At 50.0% G+C, this 21,789-nt stretch overlaps 1 protein-coding gene across 2 annotated transcripts in view; it reads right to left on the reverse strand.

Annotated features, from left to right (window-relative positions):
• Positions 1 to 21,789, reverse strand: part of LOC110524778 (receptor like tyrosine kinase) — a 118,348-nt gene that overhangs the window by 65,356 nt on the left and 31,203 nt on the right. For both annotated transcript variants that reach the window (XM_036982788.2, XM_036982740.2), the window contains exons 2-4: positions 5,198 to 5,319; positions 2,319 to 2,418; positions 574 to 705 (exon numbers count right to left, since the gene is read on the reverse strand). In XM_036982788.2, the coding sequence (XP_036838683.2) occupies positions 574 to 705; positions 2,319 to 2,418; positions 5,198 to 5,319 (354 nt within the window). The remainder of the gene's footprint in view (positions 1 to 573; positions 706 to 2,318; positions 2,419 to 5,197; positions 5,320 to 21,789) is intronic.

Below are 21,789 nucleotides of genomic sequence, written 5' to 3' on the forward strand. Positions count from 1 at the left end.
ATTGTTTATTTCACTTTATATATTATCTACCTCACTTGCTTTGGCAATGTTAACACATGTTTCCCATGCCAATAAAGCCCCTTGAATTGAATTGAGAGAGAGAGAGAGAGAGACAGAGAGAGACACACAGAGAGAGAGAGAGAGAGAGAGAGAGAGAGAGAGAGAGAGAGAGAGAGAGAGAAAGACATCCACAGACACTAATCTCCTTGCCATCTCTTATTTGACTCGTGCTTAAAATAAGCAGAGTTTACATTAATTGGCCATTTCCTCCGAGTGAGCATATGACCAGCGGGCAGCGGGCCAGAGGAGTCAGCTTGTGTGTAATTACCTAGGAGTAGGACTGAAAATAGCAGCAGCAGAACTGCAGACAAACAGTTTCATTGCCCTCAGTATAACCCTTCCATTAACTCAGCACTACCGCCTGAGGGAGAGAACCATGGGATCACACAATTGATTACCATTCAGAATGCAGTTTTCCCTTCCCCACACACACCTCATTAAAGAGCGAGGACACGTATGACAGTAGACACAGGGACAGAAAAGATACTTCACTCTAAATACAGCAAGTCTTACGTATGTGACATATTTTCCTCCTCTTGAAGTTGAGCACTGTGAAGTTGTTGGAATGGACGGTGAGGTTGAGTTGTACCGTCAAGACCACTTCCCCATCCACCTTTCCTGAGCAGAACAGGTCCACTCTGAACACTACACACAGAGAGACAGAGACAGCGAGAGAGAGAGACAGAGAGAGAGAGACAGTGAGAGACAGGGACAGTGAGAGACAGCGAGAGAGAGAGATCGTGAGAGAGACAGCGAGAGATAGAGAGACAGCGAGAGACAGAGAGACAGCGAGATAGTGAGAGAGATGTCTTTATTGTTTTGAAACTTCTGTATGTGTAATGTTTACTGTTAATTTTTATTGTTTATTTCACTTTTGTATATTATCTACCTCACTTGCTTTGGCAATGTTAACACATTTTTATCACGACAATAAAGCCCTTGAATTGAATTGAGAGACAGAATTCATCTGATGGAAAACAGACTGAACCATTCAACTCTGTTTTAAAGTCACCATTGGCCTCATGGTGAAATCCCCCAGCGGTTTCCTTCCTCTCCGGCAACTGAGTTTGGAAGGACGACTGTATCTTTGTAATGACTGGGTGTATTTAATAACGTTGCCTATCGACCAATAGGTGCCCTTCTTTGCAAGACATTGGAAAACCTCCCTGGTCTTTATGGTTGAATCTGTATTTGAAATTCCGCTGCTCAACTGAGGGACCGTACAGATAATTGTATGTGTGGGGTACAGAGATGAGGGACCTTACAGATAATTGTATGTGTGGGGTACAGAGATGAGGGACATTACAGATAATTGTATGTGTGGGGTACAGAGATGAGGGACCTTACAGATAATTGTATGTGTGGGGTACAGAGATGAGGGACCTTACAGATAATTTGTATGTGTGGGGAACAGAGATGAGGGACCTTACAGATAATTGTATGTGTGGGGTACAGAGATGAGGGACCTTACAGATAATTTGTATGTGTGGGGAACAGAGATGAGGGACCTTACAGATAATTGTATGTGTGGGATACAGAGATGAGGGACCTTACAGATAATTGTATGTGTGGGATACAGAGATGAGGGACCTTACAGATAATTGTATGTGTGGGGTACAGAGATGAGGGACCTTACCGATAATTGTATGTGTGGGGTACAGAGATGAGGTACCTTACAGATAATTTTATGTGTGGGGTACAGAGATGAGGTACCTTACAGATAATTGTATGTGTGGGGTACAGAGATGAGGTAGTCGTTGAAAATCATGTTAAACACCATTATTGAACAGAGTGAGTCCACGCAACTTATTATGTGACTTGATAAGCACATTTTTACTCCTGAACTTATTTAGGCTTGACATAACAAAGGGGTTGAGTACTTAATGACTCAAAACATTTCACATTTATAAACATTTCAAAAAACATAATTCCACTGTGACATATTTTTTTTTTTTTTACCTTTATTTAACCAGGCAAGTCAGTTAAGAACAAATTCTTATTTTCAATGACGGCCTGGGAACAGTGGGTTAACTGCCTGTTCAGGGGCAGAACGACAGATTTGTACCTTGTCAGCTCGGGGGTTTGAACTCGCAACCTTCCGGTTACTAGTCCAACGCTCTAACCACTAGGCTACCCTGCCGCCCCATGGGGTTTTGAGTGGTAATTTCACCCATAGTTAAAGTCAGGCTGTAACACAACACGAACATAGACCAGGGGTGTGAATACTTTCTGAAGGAAGTGCTGATTGGTTGACAGACCTGAGGCTGTGCGAGGCACCTCCCCCTGGGTAGAGATGTTGCTCTGTGGTTGGTTCATAGCTGCAGGGTTGTCCACATGGAAACCCATCTGGTAATCAACCTGCAGGAGAGGAGAGGATGATCAGAGTGTGTGTGTGTGGGGGGCCTATTGACTGGCGTCCCGCGAGACGGCAGGGCAGCGAGACGGCAGAGCAGGGAGACGGCAGGGCAGAGAGACGGCAGGGCAGAGAGACGGCAGGGCAGAGAGACGGCAGGGCAGCGAGACGGCAGGGCAGCGAGACGGCAGGGCAGAGAGACGGCAGGGCAGCGAGACGGCAGGGCAGCGAGACGGCAGGGCAGCGAGACGGCAGGGCAGCGAGACGGCAGGGCAGCGAGACGGCAGGGCAGAGAGACGGCAGGGCAGAGAGACGGCAGGGCAGCGAGACGGCAGGGCAGCGAGACGGCAGGGCAGAGAGACGGCAGGGCAGAGAGACGGCAGGGCAGAGAGACGGCAGGGCAGAGAGACGGCAGGGCAGAGAGACGGCAGGGCAGCGAGACGGCAGGGCAGAGAGACGGCAGGGCAGAGAGACGGCAGGGCAGCGAGACGGCAGGGCAGCGAGACGGCAGGGCAGCGAGACGGCAGGGCAGAGAGACGGCAGGGCAGAGAGACGGCAGGGCAGAGAGACGGCAGGGCAGAGAGACGGCAGGGCAGCGAGACGGCAGGGCAGCGAGACGGCAGGGCAGCGAGACGGCAGGGCAGAGAGACGGCAGGGCAGAGAGACGGCAGGGCAGAGAGACGGCAGGGCAGAGAGACGGCAGGGCAGAGAGACGGCAGGGCAGAGAGACGGCAGGGCAGAGAGACGTCAGGGCAGAGAGACGGCAGGGCAGAGAGACAGCAGGGCAGAGAGACAGCAGGACAGAGAGACGGCAGGGCAGCGAGACGGCAGGACAGAGAGACAGCAGGGCAGCGAGACAGCAAGGCTGGTTGGGTTGTGTTTTGGCGGACGCACGGCTCTCGACCGTCGCCTCTCCCGAGTCTGTATGGGAGTATGGGAGATGCAGCGATGAGACAAGACTAACTACCAATTGGATATGACGAATTGGATATATATATTTTTTTAACTATCTGATGTGCTAGATGCCTTGCTCATAAAAAATATATTTTTTAAATCCACTGATATGCTTCATTCATTTTTACTGCAGCTCTCTGCCCCCCTTGACTGATGAATCACCCATATTTCTAACCTGCTGATTATATCTGGTATTATCCCCAAGGTTTGGCAGGCGTACCACGTCCTGCACCTACACGTAGGTCTAGACATTTGTGACCTGAATCATTATCCGCCCATTTCTAAACCTTCTTGCTAAAATATTAGAATCTTTGAACTCTATTCTAAAATGTACATAGTTATAAATGATGTCGACTGTACGGATAAAGAGGCAACATTGTGCTTCCCTCACTGCTAATTCAGAGGCTTTCCATACCGTCGATCACTCACTGCTAATTCAGAGGCTTTCCATACCGTTGATCCCTCACTGCTAATTCAGAGGCTTTCCATACCGTTGATCCCTCACTGCTAATTCAGAGGCTTTCCATACCGTTGATCACTCACTGCTAATTCAGAGGCTTTCCATACTGTCGATCACTCACTGCTATTTCAGAGGCTTTCCATACCGTTGATCCCTCACTGTTAATTCAGAGGCTTTCCATACTGTCGATCACTCACTGCTATTTCAGAGGCTTTCCATACCGTTGATCACTCACTGCTAATTGAGGTTTTCCTCAATTGGCCAAGACCAGGCTGCATGTCACTGGTTTAAACACGACCTCACAGATAGAACTCAATGTGCATAATATTTAACCTACACTTGTATTCTGATACTGTCGTGGATGATATCGCCCCCACAGGTAGCTCTCTGAACTACAGTCTGCCTTTGTATTACAGAAAAACGTTGACCGGAAAATGAGTACTGAATGCCGGTAAAACTAAGTACATGTTTTCTCTAGAGCACATAAAAAAATAACGTTGATGATTTCAGCATTCGTACTTTGGACGGTGCCCATATTGATCGTGTCTCTGCTTACAAATATATGGGCCTCTGGCTATATAAAAAACTGTCTTTTAAAAAGCATAGTGAAGAGTTAGTTAAGAAGCAGAGAATAAAAATGGCCGTCTTCTATAGAAACAGGTCCTGCCTCTCGCTACATAGTAGAAAGCAGCTGGTTGGTTCTCTGTGATGTCATCACCACATTCTCTATCAGACAGCTGGTTGGTCCTCTGTGATGTCATCACCACATTCTCTATCAGACAGCTGGTTGGTCCTCTGTGATGTCATCACCACATTCTCTATCAGACAGCTGGTTGGTCCTCTGTGATGTCATCCCCACATTCTCTATCAGACAGCTGGTTGGTCCTCTGTGATGTCATCCCCACATTCTCTATCAGACAGCTGGTTGGTCCTCTGATGTCATCACCACGTTCTCTATCAGACAGCTGGTTGGTCCTCTGTGATGTCATCCCCACATTCTCTATCAGACAGCTGGTTGGTCCTCTGTGATGTCATCCCCACATTCTCTATCAGACAGCTGGTTGGTCCTCTGTGATGTTATCACCACATTCTCTATCAGACAGCTGGTTGGTCCTCTGTGATGTCATCACCACGTTCTCTATCAGACAGCTGGTTGGTCCTCTGTGATGTCATCCCCACATTATCTTTCAGACAGCTGGTTGGTCCTCTGTGATGTCATCCCCACATTCTCTATCAGACAGCTGGTTGGTCCTCTGTGGTGTGTGTGTGTGAGAGTGTGTGTGTGTGTGTGTGTGTGTGTGTGTGTGTGAGAGTGTGTGTGTGTGTGAGTGTGTGTGTGTGAGAGTGTGTGTGTGAGTGTGTGTGTGTACCTTATCCTTGGAGCGCCAGGTGAAGTGCAGGCTGTTGGTCTCGCTCGGTACAGGCAGGATGAAGGAGAGAGCATAGTGGTTTACCACGTCATCCCTCACGTAGTACAGCTCTGCATCTAGACCTGCAACACACACACACACACACCTAGTCTCTCACACACCTGTTCAAAATCACATCCTTATTGGTCACATACACATGGTTAGCAGATGTTAATGCGAGTGTAGCGAAATGCTTGTGCTTCTAGTTCCGACAGTGCAGTAATATCTAACAAGTAATCTAACAGTTCCCCAACAACTACCTAATACGCACAAATCTAAAGGAGTAAATGAGAATATGTACATGTAAATATATGGAAACTATAGAACAGGGTTGTCACAATAACATAGTTACCAACCAAAACATCCTCAATGAAATGAGGTAAAGTGAGTCATAACACACTATGGTGGGTTCTTCAGCTCTGAACCCAGCATACACTCACAAAGAGCCCTGCCTGCAATATGCCTACAGTTGATGACTTATCCAGAGACCGAACGACGAGCAGACAATAGAAGCTCAAAATTGGGGAATCTCCATAGAAAGTGTATTTTAGTCCATAAAATTAGGCCTAATCTGTGTCCGGTAAACTGGCATTTAGGTCCAACACCACATCAAATATAGAATAACATTCCATTCTAGGTCTCCTTCCCATCGCCGGCTTGCAAACTAACAGCTGTTAGAAGTTGGGGAGCTCTTTTAAGGCACAAATCAAAAACACATCAAAAACACTCAAGTGAGGCAACCCTTGAAATATGACAGCAATTTCCTATCCAGGAGAAATTTGGGTTAGTGAAGGCTTACGTGGGAAATTGAGGAATGCTTTCCATAAAATACACAGATCCTGAGGAATCTATCTCTATTAAATATATATATATATATAAATATATATTATATATTATATGATATTTAAATAATAAATGAATAGGGGTTAGCTTCTATAACTAATGAAGTATTACTCCTCAGTTTCATTGCAGGGGTTAGCAGTTTGGAGATGGGATGGAGATGTCTACCACTAGTAGACTGAACACAGTCTTGTAGAGACAGTCTACCAGTAGACTGTAGTTCTGACGGCAGCACGGACTCCCCTTGACTATAATCGTGCAGTATTAAACTCAGGAGGACATGTTGTCAGACACGGATCTCCTCTGTTACATCGTCATTAGAACACGTACAAAGTTCTAGAACAAAAAGTATCCCCAGACGTCCATGTTGCCTGTCTGTGTACAGCTCTTACCAAACACAGCCTGGGTTGTCACAGATACCACTGTTGGCACTAGCAACAAGGCACAAAGGATGGAGGGCAAAAAAAATAAAAAATTATCAAGACATTTTTAAAACATGTATTTTGAAAGCAAAACCATAAAGGAAAGTTATGAAAGTTGCCAATCGCAATATAAGAGTCAAGAGAAGAAAAAGCCTAGGAGGAGAGTGGACTAGAAACGATTCGGTTGACCGTTTTGTGTGTGGATTAATTGTCGGAGTAGAGGACCTTGTGCATTTCAGATAAAATAACAACTCAATGTTTATATCCCAGGACAAATTAGCTAGCATGTGCAAGCTAGCTAGCTAAATTGCCATAAAAGTTTAATGATTTTCGACCTGTCCCCAAATGAATGTAATTGGTTCAGAGTTTGTTTTGATATTTTAACCTGGGTGTCGTGATCACGTTTGGTGTGGGGGGGGACAAAATAAATGTATGTACAATGGCACGCGCGCAGCCGGTTCGGGTTCCGTGTTACCGCCACTGGCCGCGTTCGTCTTTCAGTCACCCACATGAGTATAACCAATGAGGAGATGGCACGTGGGTACCTGCTTCTATAAACCAATGAGGAGATGGGAGAGGCAGGACTTGCAGCGCGATCTGCGTCAGAAATAGAACTGACTTCTATTTTAGCCCTTGGCAACGCAGACGCTCGTTGGCGCGCGCGAGCAGTGTGGGTGCAATAATTGAATAATATAGATTTCTAAATTGATTTTGCGACACAAGCAGTGTGTTCAGCCTGTAACACTACTAGGGCTGTCGCCAACGCCCAAAAAATCTTGGACGACCAAAAGTAGTCTGTTCTTCCAAACAATCGATTGGACAACATTTTTTAAAAGATCAAGATAACCATTAGTTAAAAAAGAAAATGACTGAACCCTCCTCCTCCCGCTCCGACTGGCATCCTACCATTACTCACATGAAATGGCAGGTAATAGGCTTTAAGTGGAATGCCAATTTTATCTTACCATTTCTACTGATCTGCGTGTCAGTTGTGGTTTTCAGACACACATTTCTGTGAAACAGTTTCAGTTTCATCTCAAAAAAACTATTTTTGTGGAATGCAGTGATTGGTTTTTGCCACATATAAAATGGGACCTAGTGTCATCCCAAGCAATTTGACTCCTGTTTGCCAAAAAAAGCACCTGGAAGCATTTGGATGATCATCAAGACTCTGGGAAGAATGTTCTTCGGACGTCATGGGTCAGGAATGCACCAGCGTGAACATTTCACTCGCATTTGTGAATTTATTTTTAAAAAAAAGAGTCAAGTATGATCACATGTATAGTAAAATAACTTCTGCAGTGGTGGATTGCTGACGTTTTGTTTCATAGCTGGTAAATAAATAAAACAAATTTAAAAGTCAAAGAACTATGAATCCTAGAACGTATCCCACCTCGCACTGCAACACTGCCTGGCTGGCCCGCGCGCACATGAAGAGCTCAGTGAAACATTCATTTTTAGAAGTGCTGCAACACTGGCATAAAAAGTTGGTCTAATTTACTTGAAATCAAAAGTCTACTGAAGTGAAACTTTGTACTTGTGTTTCTTGAATATTTACATAGTTTGAATATTTACATCGTTTGAATATTTACATCGTTTGAATATTTACATAGTTGAATATTTACATAGTTTGAATATTTACATAGTTTTTCAATGTTTGCGTTTGAACTGCTCGGGAGAACTCCGCTACCATGTTACCACGGTAACCTCCCCCCTTTTAAAAGGGGCAGGTGAAAATGTTGGTCTCTCATCTGTGCCATTTTGGTTAAAAGACACTGAAATAAAATTAAATATAACACTTCTTAATAGGAATACATTTATTGTTTTAGAAACATTACAAAGCAAATGTACAAAATATTTAATTTTAGGCCCTGTTCACACCGGAGTCAATACCCTGGCAGCGATTACAGCTGAGGGTCTTTCTGGGTGAGTCTAAGAGTGATTACAGCTGAGAGTCTTTCTGGGTGAGTCTCTAAGAGCGATTACAGCTGAGAGTCTTTCTGGGTGAGTCTCTAAGAGCGATTACAGCTGAGAGTCTTTCTGGGTGAGTCTCTAAGAGCGATTACAGCTGTGAGTCTTTCTGGGTGGGTCTCTAAGAGCGATTACAGCTGAGAGTCTTTCTGGGTGAGTCTCTAAGAGCGATTACAGCTGAGAGTCTTTCTGGGTGAGTCTCTAAGAGCGATTACAGCTGAGAGTCTTTCTGGGTGAGTCTCTAAGAGCGATTACAGCTGAGAGTCTTTCTGGGTGAGTCTCTAAGAGCGGTTACAGCTGAGAGTCTTTCTGGGTGGGTCTCTAAGAGCGATTACAGCTGTGAGTCTTTCTGGGTGAGTCTAAGAGTGATTACAGCTGAGAGTCTTTCTGGGTGAGTCTCTAAGAGCGATTACAGCTGAGAGTCTTTCTGGGTGAGTCTCTAAGAGCGATTACAGCTGAGAGTCTTTCTGGGTGAGTCTCTAAGAGCGATTACAGCTGAGAGTCTTTCTGGGTGAGTCTCTAAGAGCGATTACAGCTGAGAGTCTTTCTGGGTGAGTCTCTAAGAGCGATTACAGCTGAGAGTCTTTCTGGGTGAGTCTAAGAGCGATTACAGCTGAGAGTCTTTCTGGGTGAGTCTCTGAGCGATTACAGCTGTGAGTCTTTCTGGGTAAGTCTCTAAGAGCGGTTACAGCTGAGAGTCTTTCTGGGTGAGTCTCTAAGAGCGATTACAGCTGAGAGTCTTTCTGGGTAAGTCTCTAAGAGTGATTACAGCTGTGAGTCTTTCTGGGTAAGTCTCTAAGAGCGGTTACAGCTGAGAGTCTTTCTGGGTAAATCTCTAAGAGCGATTACAGCTGTGAGTCTTTCTGGGTGAGTCTCTGAGCGATTACAGCTGTGAGTCTTTCTGGGTAAGTTTCTAAGAGCGGTTACAGCTGAGAGTCTTTCTGGGTGAGTCTCTGAGCGATTACAGCTGAGAGTCTTTCTGGGTGAGTCTCTAAGAGCGATTACAGCTGAGAGTCTTTCTGGGTGAGTCTCTGAGCGATTACAGCTGAGAGTCTTTCTGGGTAGCAGGTTGAAGGGTAAAGGGGCTGTAGCAGGTTGAAGGGTAAAGGGGCTGTAGCAGGTTGAAGGGTAAAGGGGCTGTAGCAGGGTGAAGGGTAAAGGGGCTGTAGCAGGTTGAAGGGTAAAGGGGCTGTAGCAGGTTGAAGGGTAAAGGGGCTGTAGCAGGTTGAAGGGTAAAGGGGCTGTAGCAGGTTGAAGGGTAAAGGGGCTGTAGCAGGTTGAAGGGTAAAGGGGCTGTAGCAGGTTGAAGGGTAAAGGGGCTGTAGCAGGTTGAAGGGTAAAGGGGCTGTAGCAGGTTGAAGGGTAAAGGGGCTGTAGCAGGTTGAAGGGTAAAGGGGCTGTAGCAGGTTGAAGGGTAAAGGGGCTGTAGCAGGGTGAAGGGTAAAGGGGCTGTAGCAGGTTGAAGGGTAAAGGGGCTGTAGCAGGTTGAAGGGTAAAGGGGCTGTAGCAGGGTGAAGGGTAAAGGGGCTGTAGCGGGTTGAAGGGTGAAGGGGCTGTAGCAGGTTGAAGGGTAAAGGGGCTGTAGCAGGTTGAAGGGTAAAGGGGCTGTAGCAGGGTGAAGGGTAAAGGGGCTGTAGCAGGGTGAAGGGTAAAGGGGCTGTAGCAGGTTGAAGGGTAAAGGGGCTGTAGCAGGTTGAAGGGTAAAGGGGCTGTAGCAGGTTGAAGGGTAAAGGGGCAGTAGCAGGGTGAAGGGTGAAGGGGCTGTAGCAGGTTGAAGGGTAAAGGGGCTGTTGCAGGGTGAAGGGTAAAGGGGCTGTAGCAGGGTAAAGGGTAAAGGGGCTGTAGCAGGTTGAAGGATAAAGGGGCTGTAGCAGGGTAAAGGGTAAAGGGGCTGTAGCAGGTTGAAGGGTAAAGGGGCTGTAGCAGGTTGAAGGGTAAAGGGGCTGTAGCAGGTTGAAGGGTAAAGGGGCTGTAGCAGGTTGAAGGGTAAAGGGGCTGTAGCAGGTTGAAGGGTAAAGGGGCTGTAGCAGGTTGAAGGGTAAAGGGGCTGTAGCAGGGTGAAGGGTGAAGGGGCTGTAGCAGGTTGAAGGGTAAAGGGGCTGTAGCAGGTTGAAGGGTAAAGGGGCTGTAGCAGGTTGAAGGGTAAAGGGGCTGTAGCAGGGTAAAGGATAAAGGGGCTGTTGAAGGGTAAAAGGGCTGTAGCAGGGTAAAGGGTAAAGGGGCTGTAGCAGGTTGAAGGGTAAAGGGGCTGTAGCAGGTTGAAGGGTAACGGGGCTGTAGCAGGGTGAAGGGTAAAGGGGCTGTAGCAGGTTGAAGGGTAAAGGGGCTGTAGCAGGTTGAAGGGTAAAGGGGCTGTAGCAGGGTGAAGGGTGAAGGGGCTGTAGCAGGTTGAAGGGTAAAGGGGCTGTAGCAGGTTGAAGGGTAAAGGGGCTGTAGCAGGGTGAAGGGTAAAGGGGCTGTAGCAGGGTGAAGGGTAAAGGGGCTGTAGCAGGTTGAAGGGTAAAGGGGCTGTAGCAGGGTGAAGGGTAAAGGGGCTGTAGCAGGTTGAAGGGTAAAGGGGCTGTAGCAGGTTGAAGGGTAAAGGGGCTGTAGCAGGGTGAAGGGTAAAGGGCTGTAGCAGGTTGAAGGGTAAAGGGACTGTAGCAGGTTGAAGGGTAAAGGGGCTGTAGCAGGGTGAAGGGTAAAGGGGCTGTAGCAGGGTGAAGGGTAAAGGGGCTGTAGCAGGGTGAAGGGTAAAGGGGCTGTAGCAGGTTGAAGGGTAAAGGGGCTGTAGCAGGTTGAAGGGTAAAGGGGCTGTAGCAGGGTGAAGGGTAAAGGGGCTGTAGCAGGGTGAAGGGTAAAGGGGCTGTAGCAGGTTGAAGGGTAAAGGGGCTGTAGCAGGGTGAAGGGTAAAGGGGCTGTAGCAGGGTGAAGGGTAAAGGGGCTGTAGCAGGTTGAAGGGTAAAGGGGCTGTAGCAGGTTGAAGGGTAAAGGGGCTGTAGCAGGTTGAAGGGTAAAGGGGCTGTAGCAGGGTGAAGGGTAAAGGGGCTGTAGCAGGTTGAAGGGTAAAGGGGCTGTAGCAGGTTGAAGGGTAAAGGGTCTGTAGCAGGTTGAAGGGTAAAGGGGCTGTAGCAGGGTGAAGGGTAAAGGGGCTGTAGCAGGTTGAAGGGTAAAGGGGCTGTAGCAGGGTGAAGGGTAAAGGGGCTGTAGCAGGTTGAAGGGTAAAGGGGCTGTAGCAGGTTGAAGGGTAAAGGGGCTGTAGCAGGTTGAAGGGTAAAGGGGCTGTAGCAGGTTGAAGGGTAAAGGGGCTGTAACAGGTTGAAGGGTAAACGGGCTGTAGCAGGGTGAAGGGTAGTGGTGTGGGGGCTGTGCTTTGGCAAAGTGGGTGGGGTTATATCCTTCCTGTTTGGCCCTGTCCGGGGGTGTCCTCGGAGTGGGCCACAGTGTCTCCTGACCCCTCCTGTCTCAGCCTCCAGTATTTATGCTGCAGTAGTTTATGTGTCGGGGGGCTAGGGTCAGTTTGTTATATCTGGAGTACTTCTCCTGTCCTATTCGGTGTCCTGTGTGAATCTAAGTGTGCGTTCTCTAATTCTCTCCTTCTCTCTTTCTCTCTCTCGGAGGACCTGAGCCCTAGGACCATGCCCCAGGACTACCTGACATGATGACTCCTTGCTGTCCCCAGTCCACCTGGCTGTGCTGCTGCTCCAGTTTCAACTGTTCTGCCTTATTATTATTCGACCATGCTGATCATTTATGAACATTTGAACATCTTGGCCATGTTCTGTTATAATCTCCACCCGGCACAGCCAGAAGAGGACTGGCCATCCCACATATGCTCTCTCTAATTCTCTCTTTCTTTCTCTCTCTCGGAGGACCTGAGCCCTAGGACCATGCCCCAGGAATACCTGACATGATGACTCCTTGCTGTCCCCAGTCCACCTGACTGTGCTGCTGCTCCAGTTTCAACTATTCTGCCTTATTATTATTCGACCATGCTGGTCATTTATGAACATTTGAACATCTTGACCATGTTTTGTTATAATCTCCACCCGGCACAGCCAGAAGAGGACTGGCCACCCCACATAGCCTGGTTCCTCTCTAGGTTTCTTCCTAGGTTTTGGCCTTTCTAGGGAGTTTTTCCTAGCCACCGTGCTTCTTCACCTGCATTGCTTGCTGTTTGGGGTTTTAGGCTGGGTTTCTGTACAGCACTTTGAGATATCAGCTGATGTACGAAGGGCTATATAAATAAATTTGATTTGATTTGAAGGGTAAAGGGGCTGTAGCAGGGTGAAGGGTAAAGGGGCTGTAGCAGGGTGAAGGGTAAAGGGGCTGTAGCAGGTTGAAGGGTAAAGGGGCTGTAGCAGGTTGAAGGGTGAAGGGGCTGTAGCAGGTTGAAGGGTAAAGGGGCTGTAGCAGGTTGAAGGGTAAAGGGGCAGTAGCAGGGTGAAGGGTAAAGGGGCTGTAGCAGGGTGAAGGGTGAAGGGGCTGTAGCAGGTTGAAGGGTAAAGGGGCTGTAGCAGGGTGAAGGGTGAAGGGGCTGTAGCAGGTTGAAGGGTAAAGGGGCTGTAGCAGGTTGAAGGGTAAAGGGGCTGTAGCAGGTTGAAGGGTAAAGGGGCTGTAGCAGGGTGAAGGGTGAAGGGGCTGTAGCAGGTTGAAGGGTAAAGGGGCTGTAGCAGGGTGAAGGGTGAAGGGGCTGTAGCAGGTTGAAGGGTAAAGGGGCTGTAGCAGGGTGAAGGGTAAAGGGGCTGTAGCAGGTTGAAGGGTAAAGGGGCTGTAGCAGGTTGAAGGGTAAAGGGGCTGTAGCAGGGTGAAGGGTGAAGGGGCTGTAGCAGGTTGAAGGGTAAAGGGGCTGTAGCAGGGTGAAGGATGAAGGGGCTGTAGCAGGTTGAAGGGTAAAGGGGCTGTAGCAGGTTGAAGGGTAAAGGGGCTGTAGCAGGTTGAAGGGTAAAGGGGCTGTAGCAGGGTGAAGGGTGAAGGGGCTGTAGCAGGTTGAAGGGTAAAGGGGCTGTAGCAGGGTGAAGGGTGAAGGGGCTGTAGCAGGTTGAAGGGTAAAGGGGCTGTAGCAGGGTGAAGGGTAAAGGGGCTGTAGCAGGTTGAAGGGTAAAGGGGCTGTAGCAGGTTGAAGGGTAAAGGGGCTGTAGCAGGGTGAAGGGTAAAGGGGCTGTAGGTAAAGCAGTGCGTGACAGAGAGAGGTGGAATCTGAAAGGAGGAATCTGATCAATGTAGAGCTGTTGGAGACAAACATTACTCTGAAGAATTATCCCATTACCAGGGATGTGTTTTCCCTATGGAACCCTATGCCCTATATAGTGCACTACTTTAGACCAGAGCCCTATGGCACCCTATTCCCTAAGGTTGGGAATTGCAAGGGACTTCACAATACAATATCATTGAGATACTTAGGTGGCCATCTGATATGTTTTGAGATTCAGTACTGGGATTTTATTGAGATTTGATGTTCATCATATGTCTACTACCCCCAACCCCCTTATCCATCTATCCCTATCCCTACCCCCAACCCCCATATGCCTACCCCCCCTTATCCCTACCCGCAGCCCCCTATACCTACCCCGAGCCCCCCTATACCTACCCCCAGCCCCCCTATCCCCAACCCCCCTATCCCTACCCCCAGCCCCCCAGCCCTACCCCCATATGCCCACCCCCCTATCCCCAACCCCCCTAGCCCTACCCCCAGCCCCCCTATCCCCAACCCCCTTACCCCTACCCCCAGCCCCCCTATCCCCAACCCCCCTATCCCGACCCCCAACCCCCCTATCCCGACCCCCAGCCCCCCCTATAGCTACCCCCAGCCCCCTATCCCTACCCCCCCATACCTACCCCCAGCCCCCTATCCCTACCCCCAGCCCCCCTATCCCTACCCCCAGCCCCCCTATAGCTACCCCCAGCCCCCCTATAGCTACCCCCAGCCCCCCTATAGCTACCCCCAGCCCCCTATCCCTACCCCCAGCCCCCCTATCCCTACCCCCAGCCCCCCTATAGCTACCCCCAGCCCCCCTATAGCTACCCCCAGCCCCCCTATAGCTACCCCCAGCCCCCCTATAGCTACCCCCAGCCCCCCTATAGCTACCCCCAGCCCCCCTATAGCTACCCCCAGCCCCCTTACCCCCATTCCCTTATTTAGAGGTTGTAAAATGATACCTTGGATGAATATATTCCTTTAAGACCCACTAATAATGTAATTATCTGATCTAAATAGTTGTTCCTGCTTTTCTCGGGGTTCAAGATCTGAAAATTGCCTTTTGTTTTTGTAAAAAATAAAATGGACCAGAACCATGCATAATGCACATTCACTCATTAACAATCTCTCAAGCACAAGCCCCACGTGCTTAGTGATTAGCCAGCTAATCTTTATATTTCAAGTTTAGCCAAATTGGCTCTATTTGCTCAGCTAACAAGGTAGAACAGTAGTTATGAACGCACGCGGTCTAATCTCCCACTGTTTCAACAGCATGCTAAACCTGTCCACTTCGTTCACATGTTGAAATCAAGAAGCCTAGCTTATTTGTCAGAATGAGAATAAGTTGCCAATTTCTTATATAAATTGTGTTTTATGCTTATTGCACATTACTAAAACCAGACTAGACAGCTGGTATAACAGTCTTTGGCTAAAATTGCTATTAGCGGTACAGCAGTGCCACACACGAAAAACATGAGCACTCTATTTTACAAATGAAAAGTTCACTGATACTCCCGTTTTAGTCATGTTTGACACTCAAAAAGTGTATCATTAGAAAGGTAATCACTGCCCAAAGGTGCTTCAACAGAGTACTGAGTAAAGGGACCGAATACTTATGGAAATTAGATATTTCCGTGTTATTAAAAAAAAAAAAAAATGTTTTTTTTACAAACAATACTAAAAGCCTGTTTTTGCTTTGTCATTATGGGGTATTGTGTGTCGATTGATGAGCCGGGCGGGGGGGGGGGGGGGGGGGGGGGGCGGACACACACACAAATTAATCAATTTTTAGAGTAAGGTTGTAACGTAACAACAATTGGGAAAAGTTCAAGGGGTCTGAAGACTTTCCGAATGTATTGTGTATAAACACAGTCTGTCTCACTGTCTGTTCCAATGCTCTCTATCCAATCACAGTAGCTATTCATCCCGTGGTAGTGGGCAGATGGGACATTGTCAAATGTACATAGCCCATCTATAATTTAGCCCAAACAACTACCTCTTTCCCTACTGTATTCATTTATTTAGCTCCTTTGCACCCCATTATTTCTATCTCAACTTTGCACATTCTTCCACTGCAAATCTACCAATCCAGTGTTTTACTTGCTATATTGTATTTACTTCGCCACCATGGCCTTTTTTTGCCTTTACCTCCCTTATCTCACCTCATTTGCTCACATCGTATATAGACTTGTTTATACTGTATTATTGACTGTACGTTTGTTTTACTCCATGTGTAACTCTGTGTCGTTGTATGTGTCGAACTGCTTTGCTTTATCTTGGCCAGGTCGCAATTGTTAATGAGAACTTGTTCTCAACTTGCCTACCTGGTTAAATAAAGGTGTTCTCAACTTGCCTACCTGGTTAAATAAAGGTGTTCTCAACTAGCCTACCTGGTTAAATAAAAAAAAATCAACCCTCAGATAGGACCTGATGAACTCGTCCACAACACTCTGTTTTGGACCATACGGACTTTATGTCGAAAATGAACCTGCACTTTCTAGTCACGTTTAGACTGGAATTAATGACTGACTAATATCGATATGACACATGCCGTTTTCAAACAGAGAAGATGTTTTTCAGATTGAGTCGACCTTTAAAAAAAACACACCAGACTGTATGGAGTATGGATATTAAAAACAGCCACTGGGGGGGGGGGGGGGGGGGGCAGTAATTTGAGAAAGACAACATTATCATGACCTTGGCATTTATCCCCGGGATATGAGCAGCGTACACAGCCAGCCACTACACTATAAACAGGGTATGAGCAGCGTACACAGCCAGCCACTACACTATAAACAGGGTATGAGCTGCCTAGACAGCCAGCCGCTACACTATAAACAGGGTATGAGCAGCGTACACAGCCAGCCGCTACACTATAAACAGGGTATGAGCTGCCTAGACAGCCAGCCGCTACACTATAAACAGGGTATGAGCAGCGTACACAGCCAGCCACTACACTATAAACAGGGTATGAGCTGCCTAGACAGCCAGCCGCTACACTATAAACAGGGTATGAGCTGCCTAGACAGCCAGCCGCTACACTATAAACAGGGTATGAGCAGCGTACACAGCCAGCCACTACACCATAAACAGGATATGAGCTGCCTAGACAGCCAGCCGCTACACTATAAACAGGGTATGAGCTGCCTAGACAGCCAGCCGCTACACTATAAACAGGGTATGAGCAGCGTACACAGCCAGCCACTACACTATAAACAGGGTATGAGCTGCCTAGACAGCCAGCCGCTACACTATAAACAGGGTATGAGCTACCTAGACAGCCAGCCGCTACACAATAAACAGGGTATGAGCAGCCTAGACAGCCAGCCGCTACACTATAAACAGGGTATGAGCTGCCTAGACAGCCAGCCGCTACACTATAAACAGGGTATGAGCAGCGTACACAGCCAGCCGCTACACTATAAACAGGGTATGAGCTGCCTAGACAGCCAGCCGCTACACTATAAACAGGGTATGAGCAGCGTACACAGCCAGCCACTACACTATAAACAGGGTATGAGCAGCCTAGACAGCCAGCCGCTACACTATAAACAGGGTATGAGCTGCCTAGACAGCCAGCCGCTACACTATAAACAGGGTATGAGCAGCGTACACAGCCAGCCACTACACCATAAACAGGATATGAGCTGCCTAGACAGCCAGCCGCTACACTATAAACAGGGTATGAGCTGCCTAGACAGCCAGCCGCTACACTATAAACAGGGTATGAGCAGCGTACACAGCCAGCCACTACACTATAAACAGGGTATGAGCTGCCTAGACAGCCAGCCGCTACACTATAAACAGGGTATGAGCTACCTAGACAGCCAGCCGCTACACAATAAACAGGGTATGAGCAGCCTAGACAGCCAGCCGCTACACTATAAACAGGGTATGAGCTGCCTAGACAGCCAGCCGCTACACTATAAACAGGGTATGAGCAGCCTAGACAGCCAGCCGCTACACTATAAACAGGGTATGAGCTGCCTAGACAGCCAGCCGCTACACTATAAACAGGGTATGAGCAGCGTACACAGCCAGCCACTACACTATAAACAGGGTATGAGCAGCCTAGACAGCCAGCCGCTACACTATAAACAGGGTATGAGCTGCCTAGACAGCCAGCCGCTACACTATAAACAGGGTATGAGCAGCGTACACAGCCAGCCGCTACACTATAAACAGGGTATGAGCTGCCTAGACAGCCAGCCGCTACACTATAAACAGGGTATGAGCAGCGTACACAGCCAGTCACTACACTATAAACAGGGTATGAGCTGCCTAGACAGCCAGCCGCTACACTATAAACAGGGTATGAGCAGCGTACACAGCCAGCCACTACACTATAAACAGGGTATGAGCAGCGTACACAGCCAGCCGCTACACTATAAACAGGGTATGAGCAGCGTACACAGCCAGCCGCTACACTATAAACAGGGTATGAGCAGCGTACACAGCCAGCCGCTACACTATAAACAGGGTATGAGCAGCGTACACAGCCAGCCACTACACTATAAACAGGGTATGAGCAGCGTACACAGCCAGCCGCTACACTATAAACAGGGTATGAGCAGCGTACACAGCCAGCCACTACACTATAAACAGGGTATGAGCAGCGTACACAGCCAGCCGCTACACTATAAACAGGGTATGAGCAGCGTACACAGCCAGGAGCTACACTATAAACAGGGTATGAGCAGCGTACACAGCCAGCCGCTACACTATAAACAGGGTATGAGCAGCGTACACAGCCAGCCGCTACACTATAAACAGGGTACGAGCTGCCTAGACAGCCAGCCACTACACTATAAACAGGGTATGAGCTGCCTAGACAGCCAGCCGCTACACTATAAACAGGGTATGAGCAGCGTACACAGCCAGCCGCTACACTATAAACAGGGTATGAGCAGCGTACACAGCCAGCCGCTACACTATAAACAGGGTATGAGCAGCGTACACAGCCAGCCGCTACACTATAAACAGGACCAAGGAACATCCCTGAGGACAGAGAGAGGTTAGAGTCAGTCTGGCTGGGCAGAGTGGAGCTAGGGGTTTGGCTGGACAGAGTGGAGCTAGGGGTCTGGCTGGACAGAGTGGAGCTAGGGGTCTTGCTGGCCAGAGTGGAGCTAGGGGTCTGGCTGGGCAGAGTGGAGCTAGGGGTCTGGAGCAGAGTGGAGCTAGGGGTCTGGGACAGAGTAGAGCTAGGGGTCTGGCTGGACAGAGTGGAGCTAGGGGTCTGGCTGGACAGAGTGGAGCTAGGGGTCTGGCTGGACAGAGTGGAGCTAGGGGTCTGGCTGGGCAGAGTGGAGCTAGGGGTCTGGCTGGGCAGAGTGGAGCTAGGGGTCTGGCTGGGCAGAGTGGAGCTAGGGGTCTGGCTGGGCAGAGTGGAGCTAGGGGTCTGGCTGGGCAGAGTGGAGCTAGGGGTCTGGCTGGGCAGAGTGGAGCTAGGGGTCTGGCTGGGCAGAGTGGAGCTAGGGGTCTGGGGCAGAGTGGAGCTAGGGGTCTGGGACAGAGTGGAGCTAGGGGTCTGGGACAGAGTGGAGCTAGGGGTCTGGGACAGAGAGGAGCTAGGGGTCTGGGACAGAGAGGAGCTAGGGGTCTGGCTGGGCAGAGTGGAGCTAGGGGTCTGGCTGGGCAGAGTGGAGCTACGGGTCTGGCTGGGCAGAGTGGAGCTACGGGTCTGGCTGGGCAGAGTGGAGCTAGGGGTCTGGGGCAGAGTGGAGCTAGGGGTCTGGGGCAGAGTGGAGCTAGGGTCTGGGGCAGAGTGGAGCTAGGGGTCTGGGACAGAGTGGAGCTAGGGGTCTGGGACAGAGTGGAGCTAGGGGTCTGGGGCAGAGTGGAGCTAGGGGTCACAGAGGACAGAGTGGAGCTAGGGGTCTGGGACAGAGTGGAGCTAGGGGTCTGGGACAGAGTGGAGCTAGGGGTCTGGCTGGGCAGAGTGGAGCTAGGGGTCTGGCTGGGCAGAGTGGAGCTAGGGGTCTGGCTGGGCAGAGTGGAGCTAGGGGTCTGGCTGGGCAGAGTGGAGCTAGGGGTCTGGCTGGGCAGACCCTGGGCAGATAAACAGTGTGGCTTGGATGACGAGGGGAAAGGAGAGAAGGGGAGATTAAAGGAGAGAAGGGGAGTGGAAAGGAGAGAAGGGGAGTGGAGAGAAGGGGAGTGGAAAGGAGAGAAGGGGAGTGGAAAGGAGAGAAGGGGAGTGGATTAGGTTGCGGCCTATGGAGCAAGAGGACAAAAGATAGCCTAGGGTGGGTGGGCGGGCGGGCCGTGGGGCGGGCGTCTGGGTGGGTGGCGGTGTTGATGGCAGAGGTGGTAGGAGGATCCAGCCCGGCCCAGCCAGGTAGGAGGCTGGCGAGAACAAAGACCTTCCTGTATAACAGAGGAGCCTTCTGTATAGCTCTTTACCTCCCAGAGAGACCAGGAGGTTAACACTGACCCCCCCCCCCAACCAGGAGATTAACACTGACCTTCTCCCCCCCTGACCAGGAGGTTAACACTGACCGCCGCCCCCCACGCCAGGAGATTAACACTGACCGCCCCCCCCCACAAGGTTAACACTGACCGCCCCCCCCTCCCCCCCACGCCAGGAGGATAACACTCCTGTCCACCCCCCCCCTCCTGTCATCCACTCCTATCCACCCCTCCTGTCCAACCCCCCCCTCCTGTCATCCACTCCTGTCCACCCCCCCTCCTGTCCAACCCCCCCCTCCAGTCGTCCACTCCTGTCCACCCCCCCTCCTGTCCAACCCCCCCCCTCCTGTCGTACACCCCCCCTTCTGTCGTTCACTCCTATCCACCCCTCCAGTCCAACCCCCCCCATCCTGTCATCCACTCCTGTCACCCCCCTCCCCCTCCTGTCGTCCACTCCTGTCCACCCCCCCCCCTGTCCAACCCCCCCCCCCCCCTCCTGTCGTCCACTCCTGTCGTCCACCCCCCCTTATGTCGTCCACTCCTATCCACCCCTCCAGTCCAACCCCCCCATGCTGTCGTCCACTCCTGTCAACCCCCCCCCCCCCCCCCCTTCTGTCGTCCACTCCTGTCCACCCCCGCCTCCTGTCGTCCACTCCGGTCAACCCCCCACCATCCTGTCGTCCACTCCGGTCAACCCCCCACCATCCTGTCGTTCACTCCTGTCCACCCCCCCCTGAACTGAAACCCCAGAATAAGTGAAAGCAGTATGGCGGTCCCCAATCTCCAGGTCTCGGTTCCCAACCTCCAGGTCTCGGTCACATCAGAACAGAAACAGAGTAGAGATATTCAGATACCTTGGACTGGAATTTCAATAAGCAGGGCATGAACGTGTGAAGTGTTGAATTGCAGTCCAGTCTAGATATATAGGAAGTGGGCTCTCCACCAGCCACAGCTAACTGAACCAAGGCGCTTGTTGACTGTCATCCAGTGAGCCGTTTAAGAAGTTATGGCTCTTGGTTGAACCTCTAGAGGAATGTCTGAGTCACACTTGGCTGAGAATGTACAACGGTGATACTGGTACTGAGTCAAAGGACTTCTGGACCCCCCCCCTCTCTCTGTCCTAGTGAGGAACCCCCCTCCTCTCTCTCTGTCCTAGTGAGGAACCCCCCTCCTCTCTCTCTGTCCTAGTGAGGAACCCCCCCTCCTCTCTCTCTGTCCTAGTGAGGAACCCCCCTCCTCTCTCTCTGTCCTAGTGAGGAACCCCCCCCTCCTCTCTCTCTGTCCTAGTGAGGAACCCCCCCCCCCCTCCTCTCTCTCTGTCCTAGTGAGGAACCCCACCCCCCCCCCCTCTCTCTGTCCTAGTGAGGAACCCCCCTCCTCGCTCTCTGTCCTAGTGAGGAACCCCCCTCCTCTCTCTCTGTCCTAGTGAGGAACCCCCCTCCTCTCTCTCTGTCCTAGTGAGGAACCCCCCTCCTCTCTCTCTGTCCTAGTGAGGAACCCCCCTCCTCTCTCTCTGTCCTAGTGAGGAACCCCCCTCCTCTCTCTCTGTCCTAGTGAGGAACCCCCCTCCTCTCTCTCTGCCTAGTGAGGAACCCCCCTCCTCTTGCTCTGTGCTAGTGAGGAACCCCCCCCTCCTCTCTCTCTCTGTCCTAGTGAGGAACCCCCCTCCTCTCTCTCTGTCCTAGTGAGGAACCCCCCTCCTCTCTCTCTGTCCTAGTGAGGAACCCCCCTCCTCT

Source organism: Oncorhynchus mykiss, chromosome 1 (genome assembly GCF_057628025.1).
Source record: "Oncorhynchus mykiss isolate SJ-2025 chromosome 1, ASM5762802v1, whole genome shotgun sequence".
NCBI classification, from domain to species: Eukaryota; Metazoa; Chordata; class Actinopteri; order Salmoniformes; family Salmonidae; genus Oncorhynchus; species Oncorhynchus mykiss.